Source organism: Haliaeetus albicilla, chromosome 8 (assembly GCF_947461875.1).
Source record: "Haliaeetus albicilla chromosome 8, bHalAlb1.1, whole genome shotgun sequence".
Lineage (NCBI taxonomy): Eukaryota > Metazoa > Chordata > Aves > Accipitriformes > Accipitridae > Haliaeetus > Haliaeetus albicilla.
This window is the reverse complement of record NC_091490.1, coordinates 40903704-40931319: the sequence shown is the minus strand read 5'-3', so window position 1 is coordinate 40931319 and position 27616 is coordinate 40903704. Positions and strand designations below refer to the sequence as shown.

Here is a 27616-nt window from a genome sequence, read left to right as displayed (position 1 = left end):
TTACTTCAGTGTTTATTTTACCACATTTGACCTGACATGCTAGGCAAAAACTGGGAGGCTTGGAAGTTGTATAAAAGTTAGGAGGGGACGCTGGTCTCAGCTACCTCTGATCCAGTCCTTTTTACATTGGAGTCATGCTAATCCAAGTATTTTTGGACCGTGCCATCCTCGAGGTGAGTGAAAATTGTATTCTGCCCTGTTGGATTTACTAATATGAATGGGCTTCAGAAATACAGGTTGTGTTTTTGCATTAAAAAAATGAGTATTTGGCCTGAGATGTATCAAAAGAAACAATACATTTCTAGTATAGATAGCAAACAAAAAATAATTCTGGCAGTAGTAGCAGCAGCAATTCCAGATACTAAAGTATTGGCTGAGTTGTGTGCGATCAGTGAATTCCAGAACAGTGAAGTCCCACTATCTCTATAAAGAATGTTAAAACTCTGTTTCTTCTGAAAACTGGAGGAATGAAGGACAGAAGGCACATTTTTTTTGTTGTTGGGTTTTGGTTTTGGTTTTTTTTTTAATTTTTTTTAAGCTTACAGTTGCAAATCTTGTTCATGTAGCCCTCAGTGTCAAAGCTCATTTTTTTTAAGCCTTTTCTTCATAGTCCTTCAGTGCTCCTGTGGATGTGGCTTTTCCTGAGTTTGTTTTTAAACTATTTGATATGGTTTTTCTGTCACCTGTATTCATACTCATGCACCAAACATGCAGTGAAATTGTATTCACCCACATAGCTCAAATTCTCAGATTCCTGAATGGCCTCAGACTTGCTGTTCCTTTAGGTGGTGGCATGTGCCTGCCTGTATTTGGAGATCTCTGGCATTTCAGCTGTCTGCTTCCCAAAGGACAAAAAAGACCTTGTACAAAAAACTGTCGGAAATGAATGGTGACAGTTACACTTGCCAGCTACAACAAACTTTACCCAACCCGTAAAAATATGTCTATGCAAATGCCAAGTGCTCATATATGCTTTTTTTAGCAAGTTGTTAGCCACATTTCTCAGTGAGTTATGTATTGGTCATCTGAAACTTCCTTTTTTTGGGGCTTGTTTATCCTGCAGATACGTTATCTACTTGACACTTTACAAATACAAATGCCATTCAACAATGTGCTTCAATCAAAGATAGAAAATGTTCCCTCTCTTTACGTTATTTTTAGAATACTAATGTTTACAAAAAGTTTAATGTTATTCTTTGTTAAAACTAAGATAAATTTGGCAGAAGCCAAATTTACTATTCATGGAGGCATCATGACATCATTTCCTTGGAATAGTTTAGTTTCTGTGTGTCCACTGACCTTTCTGTTGCAGAATATGACTCATTCTAAAGCTTTATTTCAGAATTTAAATCCTTCACTAATCATAAGACATTGTTTATGGTATAGGCAAGGTTATACCAAGGTTCCTTCTGCTAGTGACCCGGGGGAGGGGGCTGGATGAGATGGCATACCAACTAGTGAATGAACAGGCAAAGGAATGAGAGTAATTTTCACTTGTGAATTTTTAAATAATGGGTTTATTTATTCTTTCCAGAACACTGTGTTAGCTGGGTTGCTAAGAGAGTCCTTCTCCAAGGCTTTGGAGGCTGCTCATATCTCAACAATACAAAAACTGTCATACCCCCTCTGGAGGAAGGTAAGCTTTTATTTTAAACAGAAACAAGGGACAGAACATCAACAGAACAGTACTTCACTGTGAACTGCCAGTGACTAGAACAGCTAACAGTAAGGAAAATTAGGCTAGTAGAATAACAAGCTTAAATAGTATAATGCTTTACTAGCTGGCATCTTGTCACAGTGATATGCAGAGTGGCTGGCAGCCAGGAGCTGCCACTGTCGGTGGTGATATTTTCTGCCACTGCTGCAGCTGATCCCATGGCTGCTGTTGGTGGCAGAGGATCTGTAGTCCCATGGAGGAGGCAGGGACAGAGTGGCAGACAGGTCACACTCTGAGAATTTAGACAAGATGGGATTGAGGAGAAGCAGCTGTGCACACAAGGAAAATACAGGTGAAAACGTTTCAGTGTATCATTACTTTGGGGATGTGGGATTAATCCAGAAAAAATATTCTAGACGGAAGGAAAAGTGATGGGGCCTGAATGAAAGGACAAGAGGGTATGTGTAAAGGGAACAGATTAAGAGGTAATCTGAAGTGAAGACTCAGTGAGGGAAGAGAAAACTGGAGCCTAAAGGCAGCCAGCTCATTACTGAAGAAGTCCAATCAGAGATGGAGAAATTCTTCTAAATTCTCAGTTCCCAAAGTATCAGGCTCTGCAGTTGTTTTACTCCCCATGCTGCACTTCCTGATTGGAGCCCTTGGGAGCTGTTGACCACAATGTTCCAAGAAATGATCCTCCTTAGATTTCAGTGGCCTACATGAGGAATTTGTTTAATGGGATTAGTGGATATAGAGGCAAAAAGAGTTAAGATGTGCAAGAAATGCTTCTATTTTGTATCTGCGTGGTGCCAGGTAAAATTCCTGTGCCAGTAATTCCAGGGATAAATTTTTAAAAAGATGCCAGACATTTCTAGTGTCATTTGACAGCTGGCGTATTTTTGTAGATATGTGACATTGTTAAATTAGTTAGTCCTGATCTGTGTGTTGCTATAAATTGTATAGTCGGTAGCAATGAATTAGAAGCATTTTTAAAAAGTAATAGAATCCCAGTTTTTAACTTTCTGGTTTATATTCTAGGAGAGATAATGTTGAATCTTGCTCCCCATGGAGTTGAATCTTTTGGCCAATGTAGATTGTACTGATGGATGAGAGGAGAGGAAGTAAGCAAAACTTGAAGGTAGTTTGGAAAATGAAGAAGGATGGAGAATGAATAGGGCAGGAAGTAAGCGTTCAAGCTTTTCGCAGCACACACACAGTGAAGAAGTGTTGTTAATGTGTGATGATTCATCCAGCGCTCCAAAATATTCCGACAGTTTTTCAGTTATGTTTGACAGGCTTTTCAAAATCAGTCTGAATAGGTAATACACAGACAATAGAGGAAGGTTTTCCTTTTCTTGCTGTTAAAAGCTCATCCTTGCCCATGCTGCTTCATTCTGAGGTTGGTAGGGCTAAGCCAGCTCTCAGGTTTTGAGGCAGGTTTTGAGATTTCCCTGTGCTCTGTCCCTTGCTACCCTGTTGTCTATGAAATTCCCAGGCTACAATCTTCCCACTCCACCTGCCTGTTGGAGAAAGTCTCTGTCTCAATGGGATTTCACAAGAGGAAACAGAGAAGCTCTTTGCATTGGTATAGCTGATATAAAGGAGCCTTGAGAGAGCAAAGAATTCAGCTGGGGTTGGGGAGAGGAGAAAGAAAGGCAAGCACAGGGTTCCCATTTTTCTCTTTAGCTTTTGTGTGTTGTTTGTCCCTACCATGCCACCTATGTGGGTGCATTTCTGGGTAAATTGTCTCTTCTAAACTTTCTTACCAATTCTAAATGTTACCAAAGATTTTTCTGCTCTTTTCTGCATTCTTAGCATTCTTTGCTGCTTCTTGCTGACCCTTCCTCCTGCACCGTCCTGGTTCCTGCATGACTGGTTCCTATGAGATGCTTCAGTGCGGTCCCTGTCAGAACGTCATGATGCCCTTTAATCCCATGTCACTCAGACATACGGAACTAAGTGTATTCTGGACTGCAGCCTTTCAGCCTCAGCCTTGAAAGCTACTTGCCATAGTGTTTACAATGGGTAACTTGTCCTCTGAGTTATTTTGGCTTCAGTTTGGGTTATTTTGAGTTCTGTTTTAAAGAAACAGAGAATATCAGTCCTGATCCTCATATAGGATATACACATACAGTGTATACTCTAGTATACGCTCGTTCTTCTGATAACATGTAAGAAAAATCAGGGTGCTTCAGTGTGTTGTAGTTGCTTATCCAGACATAACCCTGGGGCAAAAGACAAGTACACACAGCAGGGTGTGCAGGGCTAACACTATGAAAATATTTTAGAAAGGAAATGCTGCAAATAGAAGACAAGTTAATGAATGCACATTTCTTTTCTGTTCTGTGTGGTTCTCTTCTGTCTGATGCCGTTAATACCTGTCTTGCTACTCTTCACTTATGGCCTTGCTAAATATGTCCAGTTCTGCGCTAAGAACAGAGCCCATGCTGCCTTTTTATGCTCCCCTCGTCTGCCTTGGCTAGAGGTAGCTGAAAAAAACAACAAAATGCTCCCTTCACTAGGAGTGAACTGCCTGCCTTCATGGTTATTGTGACATGCGGATACGGGATCCAAATCGGACGGCAGAACAATTCCCTCCTGTTTTCTTGAATCAGTGTACTTCTCGGTGCTAGTCCTTGTACATTTGATGATCTCATTTCAGGGGCACGAAGGTGCTTGCGGCTGGGCTGCATCTGCCACAGCTGCAAGATGTCAGGAGGAGCTTACAGACCAGTTCTGTCCCAAAGGGAGCATAGTTCCAGTGATGTAGGAAGATCATTTCTTACATCCACCGGAGTCAACCCGAAGATGGGGTTCATCCTGCTCTGCCATCCCAAAGTTCAGGGAGCGATGCCATCCAGAGCTGGCTGTGGGATGGATAGGCTGAGTCATCCTCCAGAGGTGCCTATTTCTACCTGTTGGCCATGGGCCACTACAGTGACCGCACAAACTTAGCTTACACGTGTAACTTGATGATGGCTAAGATTTGGGGGAAGATCCTGCGCAGGAAGATGATCTTCACTGAATAAATTAAGTTGCTGTGGAGGTATTTTATAAAAAAAAATCAGTTCTCTTGGTAGATTTACTGATGTGACTAATGTTTTGTAAGACTATTTTTGTTGTTAAAGACAGACAGAAAAAGGATATCAATCTTCAATTTTAGTCAAAACTTGTGACAGCAACACCATACACAGACCAGTTATTTTCATTACCAGTTGGTTGGGGGTTTTTTTTGGTGTGGTTTTTGTTTTTGGGTTTTGGGGTTTTTTTGTGATAGGTTAAAACTTGGTCACACACACTGTGTTCATATTGCAGTTTCCCATGCTGAGTGACTGCCTCAGGCTAATAGTTTTGATAAGTTTTTGCCAAAATAAGTTGAGGGCTTGATATAATGAGTTTAGCAAAAACTCACTGTTTTGATTATAGGTCTATACAATTCATTTACTTTTAGTTTGCTTTGGAAAAAAAATTCCACAAAAATAGACATAGACAACAAGCTACATTAAAAGAATTTTAACACTGCAGAATTAACACACCTATGAGCTGGGTGCCCTGTGTAAAAGAATGTTTCATTTATCATGTAATTAATGACTGTGTTGTAAGACACAAACAGAAAAGGTTGATAGCCTTTACATTCTTAATATTGATTTTAAGAAATGTTCCTTCAGATGGATTTTTGTGGATGTAATCATCTCAAAGAGGCTATATTTGGAATTCAGAACATAGTTCATGGTGGTAGAATTATTAATCATTAACCTTGATTTTTTTGACTGCAGTATGATGTACTAATAACAATCAAAACACAAGAAATAAGGAATAGAAATTTTGGGCATTTAAAGAATTAAAAAAATGGTAAAATGGAGTAATATGATGTGAGAATACTGACTGTCCTTTGTCTGATGTGAGGAGTTATCTGGATTTGGGAGATTGTAGGTTGTTTGGGGCAGGATGGGGGGCACTGAGAACAGAATCAAGTTTATTTTGATGCTGTTCTGCTTGCTTAACATAACAGTAGGAGTCACTGCCTTTACATTCAAGCCCAGTCAGTCTTTAGCTCAAGTGCTCTCACAATTAGTTTTTCTCCAAGCTATGTTCTGAGCACGTATTAGCAATATTGTCCAATCCCTACCCATAATTTCTCCTTTCTTTCTATTCCAGGTACAAAATCTAATTCTAACAGCTCACATTTGGGCATTATTAACTTTTATCTAGAGGCTGAGCTTTCCGTTGTGGCTGTTCTCTGATGGACGAAAAAAAGTACAACCAATCTAAAATGAATTTTAACTGGAATGTATTGGCTTTCTCTCCTGCTTCAAATCTCTTCTCAAAACTCAGCTCTTCAGCTAGCATTCCCTTGTTAATCTCTTGTCTTATGTTACCGAGGGAAACTGACTGCTTTTGATCATATTAGATTGTTAAACAAAAGGTCAAGTAAACAAAAAGTCTCAAACACCCTGAGAAGTTAACCCAAGGTGACAAGTTGAATGATCAAAGTACTGAACTCCTGTGTGCTAAAAAAAGTAGGAATGTTCTATCACTTTCTCTTTTCAGTTGCATTATCACTTCAGTTTCCTCCCCTAGGTTGCGATTCATTCAACTAGCACTCTAAAAGATATATGCATAGTGTAAAGCTGGGTATTTAGCTTCATCTCTTATCAGTAGAGAGAAAGAGGCCTCACCACAAAGTGATTCATTCCATCCTAAGACAGGTGAAATAGTCTCTTTTAATCAACTGTGGAGGGAAGCTAAAACTAATTTAGACTCTGTATCTAATTTTTAGACTGATAAAATTAGGTGAGATGAATCTCATCCCTAGTGTTGATGTTAATTGTTTTAAGCTGGGAATCTTGGTTTCTATCTGTGGCGCATCATGATTAGCAATGATGGCAAACACCTTAGAATATTCTGTGCTATAATTAGCATGTTCTTGAATATTGCTTCATTCAGGAACCTCAGTCATTTTGAAGGGAAGAACAGTCGCATAATGCACATGTGGGAGAAGAGATTTCCACTTGGGTGACAGTTTATTTCACAACTCTTGTAACAGAAGAGGTTTCAGTACTGAGCAGGAGTGGGAAAATACTGACTTTTCATTCAAACTGCAAAAGTGAGGTCTAGGTGGAAGGTGATTTTATGTTTTGGAGGAAAGGCAAGCTTTTAAAAATATTTTAAAATCACACAATATGGTGATGTTACAATGTTTTTTTCTGTCTTAAAATTAGAGCTGATGATGGAATAAATGTGAGATTCATAAGGGCAGCATGCATTTAGGGGGTTTCAGGCACCTAATTCAAAGAAAATGAGTCATGAAAACTAACTGTGCGGTTGATGGAGAGTTTATAGTGTCTAAACTTTCATTAGAAAAATATCTGGAAAATTTACTTGATGTTCTGCTATTGATCTTAATCACAGTTGCCACCATCTTGGTTAAAAGGAATATAAATATACCTGGATCACATGTCTAATCAATAAAAGTGAAGTAATTGTCCTAACTCTTACATCCGCTGAAAGGCCTGATCTGGTACCTTCAGAGCAGACTTGATTCACAGGATTAGCCATGGCATCCCAACACAGAGAGTTGCAGCAGAGGTTTGCAGATACACACTTAAGACAAATACAGCACAGGTAAATTAAGCAGCAACAAGAGCAGTAAACAATTAATCTTTTCTTTCTTGTACTGCCAAAAACCCTCAAACCAACAATGTAATCTTAATATATTTACAAGATTCTAGGTTTTTTTGAGTGCTTCTCCTCTCTGTCTTTTAAACGACAGCCAGTTTGCTGGTAGAGGTCTGTTAAAATGTCTCTTCTAGGGAATATACTTAGCTTTTAAAGCCTGCTAAATGAAAATAATAATATGAAATTGCAATCAGTCGAATAGAGGAATATAATGTGTCTAATGGAAAACTACAGTGAAGGGTGATTAAAGGGTATGTTTTCTTTTGAGGAAGGACATCTTGTCTTCTGATTGGGAAACTTTGTTGCTTTGGTAGGGTAGCAGCTAATCCCATTTCTTGTGGCATGGTGTAGTCATAACACCATAAGCTTTTGAACTTTGTCTGCTGTATTGGTTGCATTCTTTGTGCTTAGAGCTGCGTTTTAGCGTATCTCAACCAAGACTCCCTGTCTCCTTTTGTCTGGTCAGCATTGACCAGATTCCTTCATGACACACCACTGATGCTAGTGGTCTTTTGGTGCAAGGCCACTTGAAATATTTTAAAAGTGTTTCATTCATAACCTAAAAACATGTGCCAACATTAGAGGCACTGCGAAAGCAAGTAACTACATTATTTTATCGTATGCTGCCTAGGGTTAGCAGCATACTACTCTTACACCCCTGGAACGACAGGTTCCTACATTGTTATTGTCCACACAAATTTAATATTTAAGATACAGCATTTTGCAATTCCTTCTACAAACTTTTGTATATAAATTTAACAAAAAATCAGAGAGGATGAGCAGAAAAAAATGTTGTTGATACTAATATGATCGGGGTAGAAGTTTTTTGGTGAAAATAAAATCATAGCAAAAAATCCACTTTCATACATACATACAGTAAAAGTGTAGCCCTACGAATATATACTCATTTAAAGTAATACGCATTTCCTGAATGCGTTATTTCACAGCATGAATACAGTAATGCTTGTTATAGGATTAGACTTGTTTGTATTCATACTTCCAATTCATTAATTGAAATATATTAATAACCTATGTAAACCCCACTCAAATTAGACATCTCGGACATTTTCCTGTAAATACTTGTTTATAAGGGTTTGGGTATTTTTTTCTGTTTAAATGGCTTTGGGTTGGTTTTGTGTGTGTGTGTGTGTTTTTACAATTTAATTCCCAGTCATGTTATCAATTTGAGTGTAAAAAGATATGTAAAAATAATGTGAGATTAAAAAACCTGCGACAAGTATGGTTCTGTACAGGTTGGTAGAAACCCAAGGGAAGCAGTTTTTCCATGACACTGTTCTAAAGCATAACACTGAGGGGAAACTTAGAAAGATCATACGCCATATTGGTAGAATAGAAGTTATTTTAGTAAAAACATTGAGAGGTCCATTTTGCAGTATCATAATCGCCAAGGAGGACTTTGACTTGCTTTATTCAAGGGAATAGCATCCAAACAAAAATTTTCATCATATTTTCCATATGGAGCAAAAGCCTAAATAAAAGATACTGACAAAAAGAGGGGTATACGTTTTTGCTTAAGGATTAGTCTCATTTTAATTGAATATCCACAGATTCTTATGGAATAATACAAAGCAAAAATAATACATACTTAACAGCAATCTATGTCTTCTAGCATAAACCACTTAATTACAAACACTTTAGAAAAATGACAGTTCACACATTTTTACATGTAGGTTTGGGTTAAAAGGGCCCACTACAAAGGAAAAAAAAAACTGAGATAGATTATGTTATATTGTCATGGTGACTTTTTAAAATTCACTTTACCAGTAGCATGCTGTATTTCTGACTGCCAGTAAATATGGAAATACAAAAGAGAAAACATGTGCTTTTGTATTTATAGCAATTTTGCCTGTACACTTCACCTGCTGTCAGGCCAATCTGAGCTTATTGCCACTAGCATTTCATTAACTCTTTTGTTTTTTCATCCTTAGATATGTAAAATAGAGTATGTGTTGCTTTTAAAACCTTTACCACTTAGGTTTTCTCATACATGTGTATGCACATCTGTAAGCAAATAATCTTTGGAAAAAAATTGATGGAAAAATTGCAATGAGGTATGCTCTGAATATCCACTCACATTTACACAGTACTGTACAGAAGAAATTATTAGTTATCCAACTGGAATATACAGCAGCATCTCAGTTTTATTTCCTGTGTCTTCCTTGTGAATCAAAATGAAAATTACTGGACAGTCCCAAACCTGGATGATTCCTACATGTGCCAAAACAAAGTTTTAACTATATAAATCTGACAGTTGCTGCATAATGCAGTGACAAGTGCCTGCATTTCCAAAGGCTAGGTCAAGTCCTGTGACTACCTTAAAGAGATGGGAAGGTATTTCCTAGACTGTCATCAGTTGTGCAGGAAGGGATCTGATTTTTCAGTTTGTAGGCTGATGCTGGGTGAATGTTGAAATCCAGCCATTAATTAGACTGTGAGTAAGAATACCATAGTTTCTCTGAATATGCTATCATGGGTGTAAAATAATTTTTTCTGCAGCTAAAATGCAGCTATCCATGGATTCACCATTAGAAAATCTCATGAAAGGTGGAATCCAACACCAGAAAAATGTTGTTGATAATACCTGCTGTTTGATATAATACAGTGCATTCATAAGTCAAAATATTTATCCTTCAGAGATGTTTTTATGAGGCAGAAACAAGGCCTGGTGTACATTTGGAACATTGACCAGCATAGCAGTATTGCTAAAAGGATGTAGTTTATTTCATATTTTAAACGTGTATATATACTGGCAAAAGTTCTAATGTAAATGCACTTTTACTAGCAACTTTTTTTTTTTTTTCTGGTATAGCATATTTCTCTTATAAACGGCATCTCCAGTGGAAATACAGAGCTCAGCTGGTAAACCCTTTTGCAAATAGGCTTTGAGAGCATCTCTCTTTAAGGAACTGGCAAAGAAATTTGTAAAATGGCTTCAGCAACCTCAGATTTCTGTTTGGTCTGTTGTCACTGCTTGACTTTTGTGCAAGGTAAGTCCTTGGGTTTAAGCCGCTGGTTGACAGCTCCCCACCAATGCAATTTTATCATCTGTCTGCAGCCTCCAAAACTTTCATGAGCTGTCCTTGAGAGGTACTGTCAATCTCTCGCCTCCACTGCAAGATGGATCTAAATTTGTAATGATCTTCTAAAGATGAATGCAGCATATTTGGTGTTGTGTTTATTACAGCATGGAGATCTGATTTTGTTTGAAGCCTGTGCGGGTCTATCAACATCAAACTCAGGTATGTTGCTCTGTATTTGGTAAAGGGACACTGCCAACTTGATTGTTTCTGTGTTTCTGTCAAAGAATTTGTAGCTACTTTGGTTTCAAGTAGCATCTAAAATCACTGTCTTAAAGAAGTTAATGATACTTTTTGTTGTTGTTGTTGTTGCTACAAAAATGCACTTTTTACATTTAGCTATAGTTTATCCATTATGGGTTGCAGGCTCTTTTCTATGTTGAAGAGACATACAGACATCCATCCATCCAGGAACATAAAATTTATACACTCATAAAATTTTGTTAAAAATTAAAATATAGTGCATACTACTTAGAGTGCTCTATCAGAAAGTGCACTTTTTGAAAAATTGTTTTAAAGAAGTTACAAATTGACTTTTGTATTCAAACAAATTACTTCCTTTGTATCTTGAAATGAAATTGTTAATCTGTCCTTTTCACAGCTGAACTCTTAACATTGCCCTGAAGGAATTACTTGAAAAAATACTAAATTTCATCTTCAGGTCTGCTCATTCTGTAGTTTTTCTGAAAATGTAGACAGAGTCTTTTCTTTGGAAAAAACCAAAACAACCAAAAAACCACATTCTTCTGGTACGGTTACTGCTGAGGATCAAGAAGCACTCTATTTCTTCAGGTCCCAAGACTAAATGTAATCAAGGTTTCTCATCTTCCATGTGTTCTATAACAGCAGTATTCTCCAAGGTGTTGTGAACATTTTTCACTGAAGTGTTTAGTAACTACAGATGCATTAAATGTTTCTGGAGTTGTACTTTTAAAACATTATTATATGTTCTATCAATTTTGTTCATTATATAATTGTAAACTTCCCTTTCAGTGTCCAACTGCATTGCATTCTTTTGTGGAAAGCACAGCAGATGATTTTTTTAAATCTAAATGCATAAAAACAGCCTCAAAAGAAAAAAAGGAAAATCTGGGTTTTATCAATGGGAGATAGTGAATTCACATACTCTTATACTACAAGGAGGTTTGTGATTGTTTATAGTCTGAGCTAAAATTAATTTGATCAGAAGAGTTCTTTCTTAATTTCAGTGGGTTTGTTTAGTCCATTTGACAGACCATGTGTGAAAAAGGATACCCAGCTTTGCAGATTGGGTTAACACATTAATGTTTGAAAATTTCTGACTGCTGCTTCTGTCTTGAAACAGATGTCTGCTGACTGTTTGGAAAGCTTGGGACAGAATGCCTTTTGCAGGGAGGTGTTACTTGGCATATAAAAAACTTGAAGTGCTATTTTTTCCTTGTAGCATAGAATTCACTTTGTCAATAACTGGGTCATAATGAAATTTCTAGAAAGGCGTGGAGGTCAATGCTTCCTTAGTGCTTATTATTAACATGCCGGTGAGACAGAATATGGAGTTTTTACCATCTTCAGCTTCTAGGGTTAATGCTGTTGATGCAGTGCTCTGTTTTTCATGCAAAGGTCTGCTCGGTAAATACATCTGCGATGGAAGTGCATGAGAAAAACATACATCAAATGGGAAGTAAAGTTAGAAAGCATATTTGGTGCTCCTTTGTAGCATTCCGGAAAATAAAGATCTTATCTGTAGCAGTTTTGCTCACTGAAAGAAAAAAAGAGAAGCTTTATCTATACAGAGGAGACATCCCTATCTTGAGGAAAATCTTGCTTTCCCAGAATTGTCCTCCAGGGGATTTCAGAACCTGGTGAAGTGGTGGCAATTTCAAATAGCTGTGGGCTAGGGTTGCCAGGTTTGATATATTCCTTAGGTGGTGAAATATGCAGGTAATTCTTCGACTGCAGTAGTCTGCAAGGGGTTTTACCCTGATGGATTTTAGACAGTTTACGTAAGCTGGCTCTGGTGAAATCAGGAGTTTCCAAACGGTTTTGGCCAGATAGTTGTTTCTTAAATTTTCTTCCCTTCTTTGCTCACAGAATCCTCATGAGTCCAAAATACAAATTGCAGAGTCTCGATATCATGTCTGCATCTCTTGGCTAACTGAGAAGCTGAACCCAGACACAGTGTCCTGCCTCCACATCTGCAGCATTCTCCACCTGGGTTTTTCCCAGGCGGGTGTGTTTATAGATGAGGCCCTCATTACCCAGGGACGGCAAGTAGGAAATTTCAAACATTTAGCAGCTTGTCTCCGCAGTAGGAGGTATTAATAGCGAATGATTGTCCAGTGTCATGAAATCAGTACAAAGACAAGGTGTGAAAAACTTTCCTGTCCGTAAGGCTCCTTCTTAAAACCAGACCTTGGTGTGTGTGCGTTGATATGAGAAGATGCTCCTAAGAAGGTTCTGTGGAGGCTGCCATGCCATATGGGACTCTATCAAAGTTATCAGAGTGCCTTACAAACTAAGACAGAACACATCAGGAAAAAAACGTGGCATTTACAGCATGATTTAAGAGGAACTGGCGATGAATTAACTGAGGCAGTCAAGGCTGGAAGAGGTGCCTAGACCGGTGGGCACTTGGTATTTTCAGGAAGAAACGTACACTGGCTACGGAAAGGAGGAGAATGCACTCTTTTCATTGCCTGTTATAGTTATTCCCTGGGGCAACGGCTGTTGTATTGTCTGTATGGAGGAAATGGGGTGTGCAGTTTAAAGCAAAATGTCTCAGTGCTGGCCAGCAGCAAGTTAGGGGAAGGGTTTATAATTTAAACAAAAAATATATATCTCTTTCTGGGCTGGTGACTAATGGACTACAGGATGCTCTTAACTTACTAAGAGGAAACATGGTACCTATTTGCACTACTTAATAGCTCTCCACAGACCATTATTGAAACACACTGGAACCTGTCCTGAAAAGTGCTATTCTTGGCTTGCTTTGTTTTGTGGGGTGGTTAGTTTGTTTTTGTTTTGTTTTGAAGTAAAATGTTTCCAAAAAGTTTAAAGGACTTTGCATCTTGGAGACAGGGGAGGCAGGCTCCGTGATCTTACAGAACTCGGAATAAGATGGTGACAAGGTCTTACACCAAAAGGTCATTTACGTGGGTGACTGCCAGGCTGCATCATTCTTCTACTCCATTAATTCCACTCTACTTCGATTCATGACATACTGGGAAGGAACAGAAAGACAGAGTTATTTTTAGAAAGCAAATTGTAGTAAAATTTTTATTATTTCCACTATGTCAAAAAATATGAGCATGTTTGGGTGTAATCCTTTACAAAAGTGTGTCAGGGCCAAAGATAATGTCATTCATAGCTTTAATGGGCTTTCTTCTTCTCTAAGGATTTTTCCTGAGTCATAGGACTGCGAAAAAGTTACTGTAGGGTAAAGGAAGGCAGTTCTGCAGTAAATGCCAATGTGCACACCTTTACCACGTGGCAAGTGCCAAGTACTTTATTGAGGGGCAGCTTTTCTTAAGTGCCTCCATAGCAGCTGCAGTTGTGACCGGTCCGTGCTTTGGGACAAGCTGCAGTGGTTGCAGTTGCGACTACAGCCGCACTGCAGTGGGGTGAAGGTTTTAACAGCTTCTCGGCTTTGTACCCTCCTGCTGCAAAGTGGCTGACGCCTCTTTTGTGCCGGGTGAGTGGCACTGGGCTAAAGAGGTTCTGGGTCTAACCCCATCTTGCCTTTTCTGTTAGTGGATTACGAACGCAATAAAATCTATCACGTAGAGAGAGACAAACAAAAGAGTGAGGTACAAATCAAACCTGGTTTCTTGATCCTCTGCTGGGGGCACAGGCCTGCTTGGAAGAGAACCAACAAAACAGTAAGTGAATCTCTACCACAAACTAATCACCCTCTTTTTTGGCCCTGAGGTCCCATTTGTTTCTCAGAACAATTCAGACTCATCCAATTGACCTTGGCAATTTTGATCAAAGCTCCTTTTTCTCTGGGAAAAGAACAGCAGAAATATGCACTGTTCCCCCTCAGGAGCTAGTTAGATAGAATAAAAGAGAGGCTATATCACTCTGAAACAGGGCCAAAACCAGGCCAAACTATCCTGGCATAGGATTTTGACACTGTCTTCCAAAACTCCCTAGAATTTTCCTTCCCATCTAATGTTACAGCCTCATATCTTGCTTTTACGCACACCCAAGATGTGCCTGACAGCAGTATTTGGCCCTCTGCATTGCACCATCGTGCAAATACTACAACTGAATGTCAGGAGAACATTCCCCGGCGTCTCTGGCTCTGGTCCATGACCAAACAGGTTCGCTAGCTTTACAGAGGTAAAAAGCAGCGTCAGGAATCCATTTGCATAGGTGAAGGTCAATAACATCACAAAAGTGATGGCACAGGGTGCTGTTAGGGAGAGGAGAGGCTTTATCAGTTCCCAGACACTTTAGAAATGTCCTGTTGGGTCCAAACGTCTCCTGAGAGTGCAGAGCCTGGCTCCCCAGGGGATGGTACCAAGTAATAGGGTCATTCTCCTCATCAAAGACTGTTTAAGCTATTTTGTAAGTGAAGGATAAATAAAAAAAGAGTAGTTACCTTTCCTTCTCAGCCATGTCTTGTTTCTCTTCTGCCCTGTAAACACAAATCACATTTGAAATCTATCATCTAGAGGCAAGCAGTGTGAAAGAGTAGAGTATCTAAGGCCTTTCTAGGGAGAGAGCTGGACCTCAGACAGAGAAATGATTATTAGCTTCTTGTCCCTGTGATATATAGCCTTGATAATCCTAATGCTCTCAGGATGCCTCTCTTGGCCCTAGGAGGTGGTAGCTGACTAATTTGGGCTGGACGACTCACTTTTCAGCAGCTACTGAACTGAATCCTCCCAAACTGGCATCTCCCATCCAGTTCACCAGCATGAGGAGGTGTTATTATAGCACACTGCTCTTGTGCTGACCCACCTGGTCTTTCCTCTGTCCATGATTGCTTTTTGCTTTTACTGGAGCCAACTTATCACTATTTATGGCCAGCACTTACTTCTAACCTAAATCACTGGAGATAGAACGAGTCTAGAAAATGAAACAACACAAACTGTAAACTAATGGTCCTCTTTATGCCACTCTAGCAGAATGAAGTGGCTTTTAAAATAAGCACTAGCTCTGACTTTAAGGACCAGTTTGCATGGTCCATATGGGGAAAATGTGCCATTTTTATACATAGAGTGATTTCTGATGACCTTTGCTAGCACATACAGTGTGTGTTCAGGATGTGTGCACTCGTGGGGTTAAACGGAACAGTTCTATGGATGAATAACTTTTTAATCAAGCTTTTCCTCCCTCCTGCAGCTTTTGCTTATTTTGAGAAAATCAGTGGAAAATAAGTGTAGGCTATGTGAGATATCAGGGTAGGAGGAACACAGAATTGACTGGTTATAACACAATGAAGAGAGAAAGCAACAACATCCCAAGAAAATGAACACCCCACCCCCTGCAATTAATTTTACCTTTCTTTTCTGGCCTTGATCCTCTCTTCTTCGTATCTGCAACAAACAGGAAACATTCTTTAAATGTTACCCAGTCAGGACTGTTCACTTTTAGTAAAATGCAATGTTTGTCCTGAAGGTGACAGAAACTGCAAACTAGCACGGTATGCAGGCTCTTGCTTCGCACCAGTATATGAGTAAGATAAGGTTTGCCCCAGGCTTTGCATTTCCAGTACATGAGTTTTGACTCAACATGATATCCTGCTACATAGGATTTTTGTCCTGCACCTCTGCAGAGCTATGTGCGCCCCAGGGTCCCTCCAATACTCACTGTAAGACGCAGTCTGGAATCTGTACATGCTCCATTGGGATAAGTTGCTCCAGTTCCTCCAGGCTGTGAACATACTGGATCTTATTGATAAACTTCACACTGGCAGAGAGAGAAAGAGTGTGTGCTTGAGGTCTTGTTTTGATGTTCTCTCCATAGGAAGTCAGAATTTTCCTGATGGAAGTGGGAATTTCTGCATCTCTGTATCCTCTGTAGTCTGAGTGTACCCATCTCCTCCCAGTGCTAATAGGCTGATGACTAAAAATTGTGGTGAGATGGCACATTGCTGTGCCTCACTTTGCTTTGACCCCTGCCTTTCAATATCTGTAGGAGGGAAAAAGGACTACCATTCCTGCACTTCCCAGTAAGTCTTTATGTGCTGCCCACTGGGACAAACTTTATCTGGATCCAAACCATCACAGCATCTCCTAAAACCACCTCTAGAGTTGTTCTTGGAAGTATCAGAGAGATGTAGGACAAATGATGAACAGTCTCACCTTGGTTGCTCCTAGTTAAAGGTGAGCTTAAGATCTGTTTCATGAGATTAAACTTCCACTCCAAAACCAGCCAAGTTTGGGAACATGTTATATTTACCTGATGAAGGGCCTGGATATAGCCAGCACTGTCCGGATGAACCATGAAGGGTGCACAATTATCAATGCTTTGAGGTTTTTACGCAGCCTGTAGAAAAGCCATGGGACAGAAAGTCAGATTCAAAGTACCTTTTCTTAAACTCCCCTGTAATGTGTCAGGGCACTAATAATGTTATGATGCTCACCAGCCTCAGCTGGGTGTCTCCAGACTAAAGCCCTGCCCATGGCCTTAGGAACCCTATTTAAGCTCAGACCTAGCAGGCTGTAGGAGCCCTGCTTTGCTTGGGTGCTGTATTAGCCTGATCTCTGTGAAGGTGTTTGTGAGGGAAGGAGGGAGAAGAGGTGATGAAGAGAACCTGCAATAAGTCAGAAAGCTGTGACAGAGGAAGGAATTACAGAATTTGGGGAGTGAGGAAGGAGAGGTGGCTGGGAAGGCTGCAAGGAAGCACTGGAAGAGATGTGGGAAGAAGACTGGGAAGAATGAAGACACAACACCAAAAGGATTCTTACCTTCTGTCTATCATCTGATAACATTTCTTCAGCCAGCCAAGGCCTGGCATCCTCCTCCGGGGTGTTGCTCCGTTTAGGTACACAATCATATAGTCCTCAGCCACCAGCAGCTCCAGACTACTGATCACGTATCTGTTGGGTGGTGATCAAGAGCAATGCAGACATGAGACTCAAAAAAGGTCCCTTGAGGCAATGCAGACATGAGACTCAAAAAAGGTCCCTTGAGGTTTCTTCAAGTGCCTGTGTGTCATCCCAGAAGGCCTGTAGACCCTTTTTTTGTAGTCTTTGGAATAGGTTTCAGATTCTCCTGGCACCTCTGCAGGATGCCTAGGGGTATTTCTCAGGGATTGCCTGTGCTTGTTAACATAGAGCATACGCTGATGGACATCCCTGCGCCATTCCTCTGCCTAGCAGTAGCATCTACCAGCTGTTCAGCATTGTATACATATGCTCTAGCCTGGTTGTGAGTCCATCACTGGCATAATTAACACTGAATGTTTGAATGCTTTGACTTACTGGACTTGGATGCAAATGCTGTGGGCAGTGTGTCACCCAGTGATGCTCACTCCAGTCTGCAGCTGCACACTGGGTACATTTGGCCTGGATTCAAACTATTTCCAGCTGAGGTTCTTGATGCAATGAATACATGGAAACTGTTTCCCCAGAGCCTGAGTGACCTTCCTTGCCCCCGTCTCCCTCATAGACCTTGACCAGCCACTTACAGGAATAGATTCTCCATGATGTAGTGGTAATCAGCCAGGTTACTGTCCGGGAGATAGCAGGCAGCAAAGACAATGATGGCATTGAGACCTTCTCCATAGTAGCCTGGGAAAGAAAGACACAGGCAGCATCAGTGACTCTTTCCAGGGGGAGACGCAAGAGTTGAAGGAAAAAGAGCAGCGAAGATGTATTACCAAATTTGGGCCCGGGCTGTTTTTTATGCCTCTGTTCAGCTCTAGGTGTTTGTCCCTCTTACGGACCTCTTTCACAGCTAGATTTGCCTCTGATCCTGGTTTTAGCTGTAACATGTGTGTGGGGTTCAGGGAAGGAATTTGTGCGTGTCAAAGCACAGAGCTGAGAGCTTTGCCCTGGGTCACTGCTTGGCTTTGCTCAGCTTTCAGAAATGGTCACTAACTGTGGACGTAATGGCCTTTAGCTGCGCCTCCAGAGACAGCTCACGCACTGAGTTACAGAGGGATTAAGCACCTGCAGTCCCTTCATTGCTGGCAATGCTGCCTGCACCCAGGGCTGAGGGTTGCAGTATATTCAGTCTTGCTCAGAGGCAGCTTTTTCGCTGCTTTGGTTTATTGAAAGACTGCTACAGCGGCTGTATGGTTTTTTAAGCATGAGCTGGATGCTTTTGTGCTTGTCTGCCACATAGTGGTACAAAACGAATAGCAATTTTTCCCTAAAGACAGTCAAAATAATCAGTCATGGCATCCCCTCCAGCTTGACAAAGATGGACTGAAAGAAATCCATCAAGCCAGGATTAGGCCTCCCTCTCCCTCACCTCCGTGTGTCACCACTCTCATGTAGGGCTTGATCATCTGGAGGTCGATGCGGTGCTCCTGCTCTCCAATGATGACAGTCCTCCAGAGCCGTCCGTTAGTAGCACTCCCATCTTCAGTCCCACCATCCCCAAACAGGTCTGCACTGTCCCCAGGCATGTTCTTGGCTGTGGCTACAGGAGTGTCATCTGGAAAAGGGACAAACATTTCTGCCTTTCATATAATGTATGAAGAAGGTCTGCAAGAGCTTTGGTGTGCCGTGAGAGACAATAACCACCACAGACTGAGAATGACCTATTTCATCTGCAGCTTTGACCTGTGTAAGTTTGTGGTTCTTAATAATCTTCCTCCATTGCCAAATTGTAATAGAAATAAGCTTAACATCTCATGCTGCTTATAGTGCCTGCAGTCACAGGTCGGGCACCAGACTTTTTGCTGGATCCTCCTTCAGATCCGTCTATCCTGGCTGAAAAGGGCACTGCCTGTGCCAAGAGGGGTTGCCTTCTGATCTGCTAGCAGAGCTGCTTGCATGAGTCCTTCTTAGCCCAATTCAGTCAAGATCAGCCAGGTTAGCCAAGACCACATTATTCAATATGTTTGAACATTCATGTGACAGCTTTGCTGGCAGAGCCGAGCATCTTCCAGCCTGGGGTTGGTAGCCCAGCTGCAGCTGGAAGGGAATGAGTGTCCACAGCCTTATGAATTATGGCCAGACCAGTGTTTGCAAATCCCTGAACTACTTCTGCCCACACTATCCCCAGATGGAAGTGCTGAGAGAGCAGCACTGAGACTCCTGGGCTATAGCTGGGGTCCTGGCGGGGAAGATGCTCTGTGGAAGATGGGTCTTGGTTGTGTGTGCTGTGCTTCACTGCTGGGGAAGTTGGTCCTCAGCTGCTGATGGTGAGTGGTGTCAAAAGTGATTAAAATGAGGCTAAAAAAGGCCCCGGCCCCTGTAGACATTCACCCAGAACCAGCCTTTTACCTTCCCATTCCAGTTCGTTCCCATTCCCCAGGAATTCGAGGGAATCTGTCTCATCTGGAGTTTCAATATCATCCACATTAATGTCCAGGTCATCTGGTGTGTCCAAGAAGTCATCGGAGAGAATGGAGCCTTCACTCTGGTCCAGGGAAATGTTGATTTCAGGTGCAACAAGTGTCTTCCGCTTACGATGTGCCCCATTAAAGTTTAAAGTATTTGGGGGAGCTGGAGTTAAAAGGAAAATAACTGACAGGTTGTCCTTGTCATTAGTGCAAGACATGGTGCTTTCATTATTTGTATTTCAGGCTACGGTCTTGGAAGCTAAGGGTGGTGCATCATAGCTGGGAGGTACTGGATGCTTGCAGGTATGGCTGGATAAAAGTGCCCACACTTCTGAGATACTTATTTCCTCCCCCAGCTTCTTGTGAAAGATTAGCAAATTAAAATCTTTGCTGGTTTCCTCTCCCACATGGGAATTTTTGTGGATACTCCAAGGGAACTGGCTTTCGCCCTAACTGCAAGCTGCCGTTCCCACAGGCTTGTTTTCCTTTGAACTCCTGATAAGGCAGGCTGGTACTTACAGGATGTATTCTCGTCTTCTGTAGGGCTGCCCAGAGACTCCATTCCTGTCTCTTCTGGGAGAGGTCTGCAGGCAAGCCAAGATGCGGAGGTAAAAAGACAGGAGGTAAGTGGTGATGTTTAGGAGAAAGTTACTCCATGGCAGACAGTGGAGAGAACTGAGGACATCAGGGAAAAACATACAACCCCATATGTGCTCTGCCCTTTCCCTTTTGCCTGTGAGCTCAGCCTGAGGGACACCCTCAGGTGATTTGCCCAAAAGCAACCCAGCAGCTGGGCTTTCTTGCTGGAGTACTGTGCAGTCCCTAGTAACCTCCAAACTATCTCTGCATTTACCCCCCTCAATACATCCCTCATGCTGCCATTCAGCCAAGAGGCTGGAAAATCCAGCCAGGGACACGAGAACAAATCCTGTCCCCAGAAGAGCCTGGTAACATCTTCACTCTCTCAATATTATCCCCGTTTTTATCTCTGTCGAAGTTTGAGAGGCAGTGCCAACCCTCATCAAGGGTACCAGGGAAAATCTTCTGCAGTTGGTACTTTGTTGTCTGTATTCCTGTTCCCTGCACAGTGTAGGCAATGCAGTGGGCTGTCCAGACAGTCTGAATTTGGCTGTCCCTAGGCCCAGTGAGGGATGCTTTTATCCCAGCAGCAGCTGAGCTAGCAGTAGCACAAGAGCAATTTGCACTCTCTGCCAATGGTTTTGTAAAGTGCATCCTGCTTTCTGCCACAGGCCCCAGATGCAGTGGAGCAAAACTTTACCCAAAGCGCCTGCCACAACCACCTCTCCCGGGAGGCAGCTGCCTCCTTGGTCTATAGTGATTTTTCTCTAAGGCAGTCGGTATTCAAGGCAAGGATCAGACCTTAGGTGTGATCCCAGAATGGTCACCCCATCCTCACCTCAGCCCCCATTTGACAAAAGCTGACAGCGATACCCAAACCCAGCTGAGGTTTGGAATCAGATTCATTCTGAGCTAAGATGCAGGCACCAGCACTCAAACCCATATTTTGGAGCCAGAGGCTGGCCCACCACTCCCTTCTAGGGGCTCCACGGCAGAGGTCAGGATTTGCAGCTTTTCCTGCACCCTCTTGGTATAAATCACCATGCCTCCAGCCAGAGGCTAGAAGCATCAATTGATTTAAAAATTGGCTTTCCTGTACAGATGCTAATGCCAAATCTCATTACGTGGCTGTCGAAGTTGCTGGAGTTGCTCCTGACCCATATTGGAGTCAGTGAAGTCAGAATCTGGCCCCCAGTACTGCGGTGAGGAGCCCTAGCTGGTGGCTGAGCAGCAACACTGCCCACCCTGAGCTGAACGCTTTCTGGACACTTTTCCCCTTAATTTGAGTTGGGACTTGTGCCTATCCCCTGACATTAGCTGGTTTGAAACTTCTTGTGCAGCATGATCAAACCCCAGCAACCCCGTGACCAGTTCATGTTGTCGAAAGCCTATTTAAAAGGAACATTCCGAGCCATCCTCCTTTCACCTGCCCCTTGCTGGCAGCTCCCCCTCAACAGGGGGAAGACCTCATGCCCCCAGGTGTAAAATCTTGGGTGCTGGGACAGCCCTGGCCTTGAATATGGGGGAAAACCCACCAGTTTTAAGGCAGTGCTGTAAGAATGGGGATGGGACTGTGCACAGGGCTGGTGTCCAGCAGCTGCTGGCCTTATGGTCCAGCAATGGCAGGGAGAGAGATGATGGGGACTGATACCTCTGAGCCCGCAGGAGGATACAGCCTAGCTCTGCCCTACAAAGGCTCGTCTTTGTGCTGCCATGACACCAGAGCCACCAGCCAAATTAAACCCTATAAATATTTAGATTAAGGGATAATCCTCTCCTAGCTGGTTGTTGTATATTTATGAGAGTTGGAGACCTGATCAAAGGCGCTTGCTCCTTGCTCGCTTGTGCAGTACCCGGACCCTGGGGGCTACCACAATATTCCTGAGCAGTCAGAAAGATCCCTTTGCCCCCCTCCAGCCTCTCCTCCTCCCTTTTGCTTTTGTCTTGAACGGAGCCTGGCTGGTTGTTTATCTGACTGTGAGCTGGCGCCTGGCACAACTTGGTGATACAGCATCAAAAGGAGGAGGGGGGAAGGCCCAGCTGTACCCGAGTACGTGCTGCAGCCAGGCACTCTGCTCTCTGCTGCTAGGATTCATTTAAGAAAAACAATTCAAAAGTCAGAGGTGAAGAAAAGGGCTTTCTTACCTTCCCAAAGGTTGCTCGTATCACTACCTCCCAGTCTCTCCTGTAAATCTTCCTTCCCAAACGCAGCTAGCCCCAGACGCCAAATTTTCGGAATGAAGCAGGTTTTCTAAAGGTTGAGTGCCACCATTTTGCTTTCTGCTGCTAGCGTGCTGCCCAGTTTCCCTCTATAAGCACCTTCTCTCGGGCTCCAACCAGGCTGAACCTTCACTGACCATGATGGGATGGATGCGTGATGGAGTGAGCATGCTCCTGCATCCGCCCCGCGGCACCGCTACAGCATCATTGCAGGACAGCACTTGCACAAACAGCTGAGACAGACTGTCGACAGGCTAAACCTTCAGGGAGCAGCAGGAGGGGGAACCCTTTCCTCTCCACTTCCTCGCTGCTTGCTCAGTGCCTTGGCGTTGCACCTTTGCAGCTTGCAAGGCAGGAGCTTGTTCTGCAGCTCAGCTTCACGAGGAGGGATGGGAATGTCGCCTTGTGGCCTTAATGAGCAGCTGAATTCAGTTTCCCCAGCCCAGATCTTTGTCTAGGATATGGGTTTTTTTGTGGCAAGATTGGTTAATCACAGCTAAGCAAAAATAGCTATGCAGCAAATCATCTGCTAGAGAGCTACTGTCCCACATGCAGCAGCTTCTGCCCTATTATTTTAATGCTTCTAGGGGGAAGTGTCTTGAAAATTATTATTTATTTATTTTTAATGCCAGTTAAACACAGCTAGCATTCACTCATTTGCATAGTGGCTTTTTGGGCTCTATTTCACTTGCATCATTCCTGATTTAATCCCTCTGCAGCAGTCTATCAGTAGGCTGGGGAGCTTGTTTCTAGGGCTCTGGCCTCATCCCTGCCACTGACTTGCCACCCAGCTATGGTCACATCCCTTTGCTTCTCCCTGTGCTGCATTTGCTAGGCAGGAGTGACGATGCCTGTGTTAGGTGGTGCTGTGGGCTCTGCAGAAGAAATGCCCCTTGGAGGCTTGGCTGTGGCTAGGGTAAGTTTGCTGCTTGCTTGGCAAATGTGAAACACAGCCTGGCAGCTCCTGCTCCAACATGATGGTGTGGGTTAGTGCATAGGTGTCCAGGTGCTAGTCCAGCTTTGTCTCCGGATTTTCTAGGGACCCTTGGGTCAACCCTTTCCTTTCTATACCTCGCTTTCCTTTCTATACCTCGCTTTCCTTTCTATACCTTGCTTTCCTTTCTTCACCTCGCTTTCCTTTCTTCACCTCGCTTTCCTTTCTACTCATTTAAAAGCTTGTCAGTGCAACACTCTGGGGGAGCCTTAGGTTGGCAGAGGTCCATCACCCCAAAGCTCTGCCCAGCTCTGCTCTCAGGAAAGAAAAAATTCTATCCTAAGAAACCCAAGGGCTTGGCTGAGCCCACCTCTGGGGCCAGCGGAAGGACAAGCCGTGTCCTGTGAGCTGGGTGCTGGGCTGGCAGATAGAGGTGCTTAGATTAGTGATGCAGCTGGACCCGGGGTAAACAGAGCTAAGCTCATCTGCCGGTGCCGAGGGAAACAGGAGACCCTTTCTAGCACGGCAGGGGCTGTGCATGCCCACCCGCGCGGCACACTGCACCACTGTCTGGGAATACAGGGGCTCTGTGGGCTGCTGGGAGAATTCAGCTGCAGCTGGGACAAGGCGAGACAGGCCTGAAAAGCCCCTCAGCAGCCCAGACCCCAGCTGCAGCAAGGTTTGGTGTTGGCTGTGCTGGCCCAGCTGCTGCTGGGCTGTGGGCTTTAGCGCTGGATGTGTGGGGCAATGCTGGGGTGGGGATGAGGGTGGGTGCACCCTTTGGGTGGCTGCAGGGAGTTCTGCGCATGCTGAGCTTATGGGGATTTTTTTTTTTTTTTTGGCACTCTGTGCAGTTAATAAAGTGTCTGTGAAGGTGAAAGCTGCCACTTTGACACCTTCTGTCACCCACACATCTTTTCTTACGAGGTTTGCCACCATTCAGTTTCTGCATGTCAACACCAGTGGTCATTGCATCCCAATGACTCTGCTTCCTGTGGCAAATTCCTGGCAAAGCAGCATGGCTCTGTTTGGGGAGACACTGCTTGATTCAGAGACTGGGAAGGAGTCCGTCCATCCATCCATCCATCTGTCCATCCATCCATCCATCTGTCCATCCATCCATCCCTATATGCATCCATCCATCCATGCTAATCTCCCTGTCCTCCGCACCTGACTCCTTACCCTCTCCTTGGCATGCTCACAGAGGATTGCCAGCAGCCTCTCAAAAATTTTTAAGCATTCAGAGCAGCCTTGCTACAAAAGCTCTGTTCTCTGGCCAGAATTGCCCTGTTGGAGTTAAGACTCCTGTTGCCTCTTGGGCTGGTGGGAGGGACCTGCATGCTCCATGCCCAGCTGGTTTCTTACAAGAAGAAATAAAATTCTCCCTGGCTTTTTTGCAGGGAACAAACCTGGGGAAGTCCTCGTCTTGCCATTCTTCCTTCACATCCACGTTTTCCATCCGCAAAGTGGCTTCTGTGGTTCCCATCGCGCTCAGAGAAGGGCTGGCTCCACAGCAGTTGCCTCAAGGAATGGCACAGGCTGGAAGGTGGAAGGCAGAGAGGTTGGCATTGAGCATCACGACTGGGGAACATTTAATCCAAACCATTCAGAGCAGGTATGCTGATACCATGCTCCACAGAGAAGCAGCGCGATAGCTGCTTGTTTTGCAAAAGCAACAAGGCAAGGATGTGGGGTTTTGTGGCTACTTGGGCAAGAAAGAGGAGGTGAGGTTGGCCCTGGATCAAAGCAGTAGGTGTACCTCTGCTTTGTTGTGACCTTAGCTCTTCTCCCTGAGGATCAATACTGTCTAGGCTGGTGTCCACCCGTTTTTCCCTTGCTACTTCTCTTCCAATACTAATCTCAACATAAACAAGCACCTCTGCTGAGGGAAATGAAATGTGGCTGAAAGGGAAGAGAAGAAAGAGCTCCTCCCAGGCTGGTTTCAGGCTGGTTTGGCAGTAGCACCAGTTTCCATTTTGCTGGCCTGGGCAGAAGTTAATGGCTTTGGTTTTGCAGAGAAATTCCCGACTGCTGCTTTCTGGTCTGTTCTCCAACCCCATGCTTGTCCCTGCACCCAGAGAGAAATGGAGGAGGGCGAGGAGGCCTTCGCAGGGATGTTGAATGTCCTTCCACACCCCTGAAGAATTCATGTCTCTGTTTGCTCCCAGGTAAACCAAAGCAGATGCCAAAAAACTGGAGCACCTCAAATGGAGGCAAGGTGGGTGTGCTGTTCCCATTCTGGGCTTTCTTCTGCACTGGTATGAACAGGAGAAGTTCAAACCCAGTGAGCCTTGTTTTAACTCATACTAACACCCCAGTAGTGTGAGGGGCCCTTGGGACCATATATATTGTTTGCCTTCACTAGAAGGTTCCTATGCTGCCAGCTAGTGAAAATCAGACCTTTGTACCTATTTCCCAGGGACCACACCTACAACTCCTAACAAAGTCTGGCTGAGGGCTCAGGACCGGTCCTTGCAGGACCAGTTCTGGTCAGAGAGAGCAGATACGCTGCTTTCAGCTGGATGCTGCTGCAGCTGAGCTTAGTAGCACCTGAGCCTGGAGGGGACAAGGTCAGGCCTTATTTTACATAGAACATGTTCAAGTGAAATCAGCTCATATGTTGGGCACATGCATTAACCCATCCACTGCAGGGCAGTTTTGAATCTTCCTCCTGAGCTCAGCCTTTACACTGTAAATGCACCCAGTCACTGGCTGGAGAGTAACAATTTTTTTAGGGTAAGGGACCTAGGGTGATTTCCCAAGTGGATGGGGCTACTCTGTCTGTCTCCTGGTGTCAGAGAAATCAGTATCTAGCAGAGTTTGACGCATTGCTATAAGGCTTTTCTAGAGAGCCAATGCTTTTTCTGCTTCCTTTGGAGGCTTGTATTTACAGAGGGTGTCGCTGGTGATGATCTGGAGGGACATAAATCTGTCTGTGTGTATCTGCTTTAAAGGAATGAAACTCCATAGAGGCCTGAGTAAATCCAGCATCCGTCTTTATTACAGGCACTGGCAGAGATAGGAATCAGGGCAAAGAGCTGGCTGTGAGCGTTGCAGGGCTCTCTCCCTGCCCGGTGTCTCTCAGCCTTTCTTCCCAGCACGCACATTATGTCTTCTGTCCTCACCCCCCATGCCTGGCTGCATGCGATGCCCATGACACGGTCACACATGTCTCCATTTTTGATTTCCCTACATGCAGGCAAAGGAGATACCTTGGGGCTCGGAGAGACCCCACCTTCCCTCCCTCTTCCCCACCGCTGTCATCTGCTTTCTGCTAACCCTGAAGGCATCATGGAGGGAGGAAGAGAAAGGAAAGATATTGAAGCAAATCCCAGGCTGGAGTCTGATGTTTTTTAATACCAAACATTGCCCAGCAGTATGGAAGCCCAGATGATGCTGTACTCACCGATGCTTGTGGCTAATGAGGAACAAAGGAGATCCTGCCTGTATCCCAGCTAGGCATTCCTCCCGACGGAGACGGGCTGCTCAGGAGGTCCAGCGCCTGGATCCGGATGCAGATATGTGCAGTTTTCTCAGCGGAGGTCTGTGGGGATACATCTAGGTCGGCCTTTCTCACCGCAGTTGTTGCTTTGTGATTTGGATTGGGGGGTGGGGGGAATTGAGGGCAGTTATTTGTATTCTTCCATAGCTGCTGCTTCCTCTGCTGCCTCCCTCCTCTCCAAGGTATTTTATTATTATTTTCCGCTTGCAGCTGGCTAAGCCTTAGCTCTCTTAAGTCAGCTAATTGTATTGCTTTTGTGTGTGAGGAGGATGGCGGTGGTGGTGGTGACAGGGAGGGGGGTGTTATGGAGGATGGGTGGAGAGAGGAGCTGAAAGCACCCCCCTTTCAGGGTCGTGTCTCCTCCAATTGGCTGAGAGGTACCAAATATCTCCCTACACTCTTCCTCCGGATGAATGATGCTGCCAGGGGCTGAGCACACCGTCTCCTTGCTGCTTTCAGTGGGAGCGAGGGATGCCCATCATCCAGCAGGATCTGGTCCTAG

The 27616-nt window shown here is 43.6% G+C and overlaps 1 protein-coding gene and 1 long non-coding RNA gene across 5 annotated transcripts; one reads left to right on the top strand and one right to left on the bottom strand.

Annotated features, from left to right (window-relative positions):
* Positions 1 to 8748: 8748 nt before the first annotated feature.
* On the bottom strand, positions 8749 to 25133 carry ATCAY (ATCAY kinesin light chain interacting caytaxin). 3 transcript variants are annotated; one of them, XM_069790200.1, is made up of 12 exons: positions 25022 to 25133; positions 20399 to 20463; positions 19821 to 20042; positions 18841 to 19026; positions 18053 to 18155; positions 17331 to 17462; positions 16822 to 16908; positions 16231 to 16329; positions 15921 to 15956; positions 15017 to 15052; positions 14233 to 14268; positions 8749 to 13633 (listed from the first exon to the last, which is right to left on the bottom strand). In XM_069790200.1, the coding sequence occupies exons 1-12, from the start codon at positions 25096 to 25098 to the stop codon at positions 13624 to 13626; spliced, it is 1089 nt and encodes a 362-aa protein (XP_069646301.1). In that variant the 5' UTR covers positions 25099 to 25133; the 3' UTR covers positions 8749 to 13623. The 3 variants fall into 3 exon arrangements, with proteins under 3 accessions (XP_069646301.1, XP_069646302.1, XP_069646303.1); XM_069790201.1 differs by having other exon boundaries at positions 14233 to 14265; XM_069790202.1 differs by lacking the exon at positions 25022 to 25133 and adding an exon at positions 22604 to 23178.
* On the top strand, positions 20036 to 27399 carry LOC138686530 (uncharacterized). Of its 2 annotated transcripts, XR_011325892.1 has the most exons (5): positions 20036 to 20502; positions 23514 to 23594; positions 25013 to 25227; positions 25629 to 25830; positions 26812 to 27399. It is a non-coding gene; the product is annotated as an uncharacterized lncRNA (long non-coding RNA). The 2 variants fall into 2 exon arrangements; XR_011325893.1 differs by lacking the exon at positions 23514 to 23594 and having other exon boundaries at positions 20414 to 20502.
* The last annotated feature ends 217 nt before the right edge of the window (positions 27400 to 27616 follow it).